Source organism: Etheostoma cragini, chromosome 7, assembly GCF_013103735.1.
Source record: "Etheostoma cragini isolate CJK2018 chromosome 7, CSU_Ecrag_1.0, whole genome shotgun sequence".
In the NCBI taxonomy this organism is placed as follows: Eukaryota; Metazoa; Chordata; class Actinopteri; order Perciformes; family Percidae; genus Etheostoma; species Etheostoma cragini.
In genome coordinates, this window is record NC_048413.1 from 12,484,894 (window position 1) to 12,493,068 (window position 8,175).

Here is an 8,175-nt window from a genome sequence, read left to right on the forward strand (position 1 = left end):
TGGAAAAAGGCTGCAATGAAACAAAGAGTGAAAAATTTAAAGGGGTCTGAATACTTTCCGTACCCACTGTATATTTATTTTCTATACAGTTCATGTTCATTCAGTTCCAAGTCTCTGTAAAATGCGTAGAAAGTTTGCAGAATGTAAAAGCACGTGCACCATACCAGAAAGACAGCGTGTAGTCTCCCACAAAGGTCTCGCTCTCTCGGACCAGGAAGGAGCCATCAGGAGCACCGGTCTCCAGGCAGTACTCCGATAGTAACCTCTCGGCTATCTGCCGCCCGTCCCGCCCCGCGCCCAGCTTCCCGTGGAACCATTTCTCTGTCACGTGCTGGTCCATACCGTTGGAAACCTGGAAGATAAGAGAAGAAAAGGAGATGTTAGTCAACTGACCCATATATCAAAAGGGTGTTTCCACCCTCATTTAAGTTCTCCACCTACTTAAAATTGTTGCCTTATTGACTACCTCCTTTTACACCCATAAAAATAAGAACCAATACTGACCACAACCTCTAGATAATACTGTATTTCTCATACTGTATGTAGTGCAATGTCCAGGAAAATTACAAGTTCAAAACCAGGACAAGTTAATCTCATATCAACAGCAGATCAGGCCTACTAACCTCTCTGTGCTCCTCCTCATCATCGTTACCCTGGTTACTGGAGGTCTCTTCAGAGTAGTAGATCTTAGTGCTGGTCAGGACAAAGAAATGAGGGTACCACTCCTACAGGGATAAAAGAGAGGATGAACGGTTAGATTAAATATTTAGAGGATCCATGTGTCGCACTAAAAAGTGGTCCAAGTAGGCAGGAAGCTGCCCTCTAACGCAGAATAGCTCCAAAAACAAAAGAAAAACAATGACTTGTGAGAGTGAAAAATAAAATAAATGTTAAACAAAGAGCATCAAGCCATAAGATGATGATGATGTGTCTTTATTAAAACTCAGAACAGGCTTGCTATAGAAACTCCTTCAGTGCATCCTATTTCAAGCTTAACGTTTGCGCTGATGCAGCAGCAAGAATCCATTTACACCTGATGAACATTGCTTACATGATTAATGGGGTCTTCCAGGTACAGGATGCCATTTTTGATGGAGTTGCTGATATCATTCTCCGAGTAGGGAGTGGAAGTGGACACCTCCTCATAGGCACTGCCTTCTGCAAGCTTCTTATGCTTCAGCAGATGAAGGGAGAGGAGGATAGAGAGAAGAAAAAAAGGACATGCAGTCAGAAAAATTACAGTATTGGAAAACTGCATAGATAATATCCATTCATACGTTTTTCTGCAGAAAAAGCTCAAATAATGTTTCATGACTTAAGGTGGCTACCTTGATGAGGATCTTCCTCTTGAGCTGGTTGGGTGAGGGCAGGCCATCTGCCACAATATCCACTGCCTTGGTCAGCAGCATGTCTCCAAACACCTTCTTAAAGTAAGTGGCCATATTCCTCTGCTGCACAATACTGCAGTGGTCCTCGATGGACAAGATGATGGGATACCTGTAGGAGGACCACGGATTAGAATTTACAAGTTGCAACTACAGAGAAAAACCCTCTCTATCTGTGTTAAGGTGTGGTTTTCTTAACACACACACACACACACACACACACACACACACACACACACACACACACACACACACACACACACACACACACACACACACACACACACACACACACACACACACACACACACACACACACACACACACACACACACACACACACACACACACACACACACACACACACACACACACACACACAAACACACACACACACACACACACACACACACGTCACTGCAGCCTATCTCTATGGCCTCCTCCTATGGTTTCATTTTTCAACTCTTATCCTTTTAATCACCTCACCGTCACTTACAGCTGTATAAAAAAAAAAAACTGAGTGGGTTGCACTCATGGAAACTCACTCAGATGTGACAAAGGCATGCTCTTTGATGGTGGTCAAAACATCGCAAAACTTGATTTTTGTTGTAAGTGTGTGTCCGTGGTATATGACTGGCATTCCATCTGGCCCATCCCAGCAGTCCACTGAAAGTAAACACACTCATCATTCATTTACTATGCTACAATGAAGAGTAGGTACACATGAATGCGGATGTATTATATAGTTCCAAAGGAATTTTAAGGCAAAGCGACCCTTAAACCCACTATTAAGCCAGTCCTATTCAGAGAAACCTGCTTGACGAGGGTTTTGTGTAAAGCGTTTACAGCACTGTTATGTAACAGCAACTGAGTTTGTGTACAGGTAAGGGTGTGGCGGCTGCATTACAGTACAACTTTAAGGGATAAGAAGCAGGGGTAAGTAAATAACATGGTTAAAAGTAATTTGGTGGCGATTTACCTTAATGTAAATGTAAATGTATTTTATTATATAGCACCTTACATCGACCAATAGGTGAACCAAAGTGCTTCACAACAGATAAAACCACAGATTTAAAGCAACAACACACCAATAACAAAGATACAATAATGAATGAGAAAAGTAAGAAAAAAATAAAATCAATATGAATGTGCCATCACATTACTAGGTACCAAACGCCACTTTAAAAAGATGCGTCTTAAGTCTTGATTTAAAAAGGCCCAGGTCAGTAACGATACGCATCTCACTGGGTAGCTTATTCCAGAGCTTAGGTCCAGAAACCGAAAAAGCGCGGTCACCCCAGCGTTTCAGTTTTGAAATGTGGGTAAAACTGTGGTATGTGTTATACCTACATTCAATACAGCGGCAGCCCATCCTCAGACAGCGAGCGTATGCCTCCAGGGACGACTCACTGGAAAACTGGTCTCCCGTCAGATAGCTAAAAATAAGCATCTAATATTAAAGTACATAAACACTACACATCTAACCAGTTTAACAAAAGGGGACACACACACACACACACACACACGTAATCAAAGCAACATGGGAAGTTTTTATTCAGCTACTCAAATCAGCATTGTTTCACATCTAGAACAGAAGGTTATCAATTCAACTGCCTTTCACCCACACTTTTCAATGGGAGGAAAAATACATTTTCCTGCAAAACACAAACCTGGGTCTCATTCCCTAACATGATTGGTAAATAATACTTTATTCTGATGTCTAAAGTCAGTTTAAAAGCACTTATTGGATAGAGGTTAAAGAAAGGATGCCAGACTTCAGTATTCGCTAATTACAACTGTGCTGAACTTGACAGAACCTTGACATAAGGAAATGTATGCATAAAAGCTTTGGGCTCCATCCTTACGTGTTGTGTGAAGAGGAGATCCAGTAGTGGGACAGGGGGTTGCTCATATTGTCAGGACACACCTGGTCCAGGGAGGAATCCCAGATACTGTTCTCTTTGGAGAACAGGTATGTCAGGAACTATACAACAGAGAGGAGAGCAGTGACAGTTCAAATGTGTGGACTTTCCCGCAACTGCAAATTTAATTGATGGGTTTACAAGCAATAGACCACAGCAAATTCACAATTCATCAAGTCTGCAAAAGTCTAAAATAAATAAATAAAACAAAGCAAAACTTTCTTTGTACTTCAGAAAGTCTGATTCAGACTCACTCCTCTTACCCCTGATCATAGTAATATAATGTTGACGTGTGATCCTGTGAAAGGATTTGATCCAGCCTTAGACCACGCAGATCACTGAGAGTCGATGTCTGCACCAAATCTATTCTAAATAAATAATTTAGTGCCCTATTTACGAAAGATTAAGTGTCTTTAGCATGGATATCTCGCAACCTAAGAGACAAAACCATCCAAACTTTGAGCAGATATGGCAGTGCAGCTTGTAAATACTATTTTACACATGCATGTGCTAACTACCCCTAGAATTGTATACCATTTCTGAATACTTGGAAAAGCAGTTGTCTGGAGGGCATACGATAACACATGAATGCAGTACAAGCAAGTTAGTGGTGCTTTCAGTCAATCAGAAGTCAGTAATAAATGAGATTTGATATTTTTTTTTTTACATACAGGACTTGACACTTGGATTTGACTAAGTTAAATAAGTGCTGGAATTTGCTCTACTATCAACACACTAAAATCCCGAATCCCCTGCAGCTTTGTTACATACCTCACACTGCACTCTGGAATTTTATAGACTTTCCAGAGTGAGTCAACAATAAGAAATATTCTCATAGAACAGGTTTTCTTCTTCAAGTGCAGTTCTCAGTATGACCAATACATGTACTGCTATCTAATATAGTATAAGCTACAATACAGAAAGGCAGTTCCAAATCCTGCAGGCTGGCTCGCACCAGCTTCCTCTTCTCTTAATATATAATAGTTTTATGGTGACCACAAAAAGCATGACTCACTTTCTGCAGAACTCTCATGCAGCGCCCAAGTCAATAACCTTTTATATCCATGTGGGAGGAGGTGCTTTAAGCTGAGATCACGGCTATCTGTGTCAATTTCTGAGCATTTCCCATCCACGCCAACAAGACGGGGACTTCAGAAAACATAACTCTCGAAAACACGTTTTTTTTGTTTTCCATTAGTGACCAAAGAGCAAAAAGAGCTAAAGAGACTCAAGAAAAAGAAAGATGGAGAGGAGGTGACAGTGTGTGTACCTCGTCTTGGTGGAAATAAGGCTGCTCCACTTCTCTCAGGGGGTCTTTTAGGTAGCTGAACATAAACTCCTGAACTTTGTTGTCGTCTGTGGCCCACATTTCCTGGTTTCACATACAAACACAGATGTATTTGAGCATGCAAACGAAACACATCTGCAGTGAACTAGATGTCCAATGGCCCGGATATATTACCCTTTGAGAGTCCAGGAGGAAGCCCTTGAAGTCGTCAAGGGAGATCCTCTGTTCTGGTCGATCAATGAACCTGGAAAATAAAGTAATGGTTCGCTTCAGTAAACACACGTGTTTCCTTATGCATGTGTGAGTGTTTAGTTTTGACCTACCTTTGTAAAAATGGGATTTCCATCTGAAAGAAGGTGCAAAAAGGGAAGATTTCAGTTAATTAATGAAAGTGTTTTCCTTTCAGTGTGTGTAGTCCTATCCATGTACATGGCCATAGACATCCTGTAGGGCGTTGGGTGGTTAGTCGTGGGGGCCACTGAGGTCATCCATTTAATCCGACCCCAGCCTGCCTGCCTGCCTCCTCAACCACGTGAGTGTGTCCTAATGGCCTCCACCAGAGGGGTTTGGTGGGTTTTTAACTGGTCCATATTGATCTGGCAGCCATTTGAGAACAGACAGATGGGGGAGGAAGGGTGCCTTGGCAGGGCATCAAATGGGGGATGAAAGTGCTGGGACAGAACTGTCTGTGGATACATAAAATTATTGCACTTACGCTTTTCTGAGCATCAAACATAAGGCTGCGATAGAGCTGGGCAAACTGGCTGAAGGACACGTCTCCATTCCTCAACTCTGAGTCCTGTAAAACAAGTGGAGAAATAAGAAGGAAGAAAGAAGGTCTGTTAATGTCAAATCACAAATCTGCAGCCTCTAACAACATGACATTGAAAGGGAAGTGGGCAGGTAGATAGAGGGAAAGGGGAAAGGGGTCTGTGTTAGGTAGGAGGAGGTTACCGGAAGTTTCTCTCGGAGTAACCTCATGTTGGGCACCCTGTAGTTGACCTGGCTCAGCATGCTCTTCAGATCCTTACAGGATATCCTGAACACATTAGCCAAATCAACAGGTTTGGAAATCCAACACAAACATGATCATGCACGTACAATAAGACTAACTTCCTAATTACTTGCACACAAAGATTTATTGTGGTGTAGTAATATGATTTCTAGAAACATTGCAAACACATGCTCCTCATGCTCTGTAGTTTTTGTTGGCTTCATTTTTACTACACAGTCTGGAATTTTTGGCCTAAGGAGACAATACCCCTACAGTGTAACAAAGGCCTGCTCTTTTGCCAGGGATGTAACAGACAAACATTGCTGTGCATCTCCTCCATCCTCTGCAGTCTGTTTCCTGCTGCAGGAAGAGGTGCTGGTGTGCGGCTGAGAGGTTAGTTCCTTCACTACACCTCAACAAAGCTTTCACAGACACCTACCAGCCTGGTGGTGTAACTTGTCTACTTGCTTCAGATGTTACACTGGGGAAAGGACACTCAACTAGTGCACCAAACAATTGATGTATATCTAATTACACATATTTCCTGTGAGGCTAATCTGATCAACTCAATCTTTTCACCGAGCTGACATACCTGTCTTCTCTGTTGCGATCAACGGCGTAGAACTGCTTACGCAACCATCTAAAAGGTAACAACAGAGTTAAGAGATATTATACATTTAACAAAAACAAGGACTCCACAACAGTTTCAACTTTAGTTGTGATGTGAAGCTACATGTGCACCGTTTACCTTTCTATCTGAAGTGGTGTCGGAGCCTTCAGCGTGTCGGCCACAAGCCAGTTTAACCCCTTCACCCACATTGTCATCTCCTCATCGGACGTTGCTGAGGAAAAATCAACACATAAAAAAATATTACAAATATATAGTACAAATAATATTTTCTTTTCTTTTTATTCCCATTAAAGTTATTTTTCAGTTTTCCTTCTCTTAATCAATGTTCCAAAGGATATGTGGTGTTGTATAGCGCTGAAACTACCGACTGTTTCAACAATAAATCTGGCGATTATTTTCACATTTAGTCGAATTAAATATTAAAATACAGTGAATAAAATGGCCAAGGTGAGGTGTTTCATTAGCTTGTTTGGTCTGACAAAGTCTAAAACCCTGACATAGTCAATTTACTGTCATGTATGAAAGAAAAAACAGAAAATACTGTCATGTATGAAAGAAAAAATAGTCACATTTGATGCGCCTGAACAAAAGAATTTTGGGTATTTTGCCTGAAAAATGACTGAAACGATTAATTGATTATGAAAATAGTTGGCAATTGAGTTTATTGACTAATCCAAAAAATCAACTAATTCTTGCTGCCCCGGAGTCGTATGCTGTGCAGACTGTAAAAACCTTTCACGCAAAGTTGTGATTATGGGCTATACAAATAAAACAGAGCTTTACAATATCTAGACCAGCTTTTGCTTTGGTAATGTAATAAAGCCAGGATGCATTTACTCATAAGAGTCCCACAAAAAAAAGGAGGTTGAAAACAATACAAAATTGTTGGAAAGGGTAAACTGATGGACGTTTGTAGTTCATGACCCCATTAGCAGAGGTATTCATGTTAAGAATATTATGGTATGAAATGAAAAACTAATGTCTCTATTTGGAGCTGAAGGTATGTACGTCTGTGTTAGTGTCTGTGCGTACCTGCCAGGCTGAGTGATTTCAGGCGAAACTCTGTGCCATAGAGGATGACAAAGCAGTGAGCCTGCTCCAGCCTCGTTGCCGAGTCCTCCACGTATCGCTCAAAGTCCCGTGACTTCTGTCCAGTACGGATCTCCTTGATCTCTCGAATGTCAACTAGACACACACACAAAAATTGTACATAATGTCAGATAAAACTCTTCATCCATGTAAAACACAACCTTCAGTAAATAATTTGCTAATTCTTTTTCACAATGTGCTTGTTAATATCAATTTGGATGACAGAATAAAAAATAAAAAAAACAATATGATCACCATGTCCTTGTGCAGTGTTTAACTACTTAATATATCCACATTTTTATTATATATATACTGTATATATTTTTGACCTGAACCTTCCATCATGGACAGGGATGTAGTGGAGGCTAAACGCACGTAAACGCCGTTTATGCACCTCTTAAAATTCGGAAATGGCGTTTACCCACCTCCAAAGTGCGTTTTTCCACCTCTGAATAGTCTTTTGTCCCAAAGCCATTCTAAATTAAGCTTCTGTTGTTTTAGTTTCATATTGTTCATTATTAGTTTCATAGGTTGTTAAACCTAAGACGAAGTGCTGCATTACTGTCAATGTTGACGGTGTTTGGGGTGTAGAGCCCTCAACGTTGCCTCCCAGGCAACGTTGCCTGGAAGGCACTAGGATCGGGCAATGGTTGGGTGCCTTAAAGTCATGGTCGCAGCGCTGCCTTGAAGGCGACGTTGGGGGCTTAGAACATCAAGCAGTAAGCAGAGGTCAAAGATTCGTCAGTCACACTATCCTACATTAGGCTACATGTCTCATGTAGTTAATAATGAATGGGTTTTAAAAATGGACATCCGTCATTTTTTAAAGACAAGACAGCAGCCCTCCTCCTGATGCCAGCAAACGG

The 8,175-nt window shown here is 41.2% G+C and overlaps 1 protein-coding gene across 3 annotated transcripts in view; it reads right to left on the reverse strand.

Moving 5' to 3' along the window:
• plcg1 (phospholipase C, gamma 1) overlaps positions 1–8,175 on the reverse strand; it is a 28,662-nt gene that overhangs the window by 11,606 nt on the left and 8,881 nt on the right. For all 3 annotated transcript variants that reach the window (XM_034876342.1, XM_034876341.1, XM_034876340.1), the window contains exons 3-17: positions 7,253–7,405; positions 6,338–6,431; positions 6,182–6,229; positions 5,550–5,634; positions 5,311–5,394; positions 4,919–4,941; positions 4,770–4,839; positions 4,578–4,679; positions 3,251–3,369; positions 2,736–2,821; positions 1,931–2,051; positions 1,329–1,497; positions 1,052–1,174; positions 624–725; positions 165–352 (exon numbers count right to left, since the gene is read on the reverse strand). In XM_034876342.1, the coding sequence (XP_034732233.1) occupies positions 165–352; positions 624–725; positions 1,052–1,174; positions 1,329–1,497; positions 1,931–2,051; positions 2,736–2,821; positions 3,251–3,369; positions 4,578–4,679; positions 4,770–4,839; positions 4,919–4,941; positions 5,311–5,394; positions 5,550–5,634; positions 6,182–6,229; positions 6,338–6,431; positions 7,253–7,405 (1,567 nt within the window). The remainder of the gene's footprint in view (positions 1–164; positions 353–623; positions 726–1,051; positions 1,175–1,328; positions 1,498–1,930; positions 2,052–2,735; positions 2,822–3,250; positions 3,370–4,577; positions 4,680–4,769; positions 4,840–4,918; positions 4,942–5,310; positions 5,395–5,549; positions 5,635–6,181; positions 6,230–6,337; positions 6,432–7,252; positions 7,406–8,175) is intronic.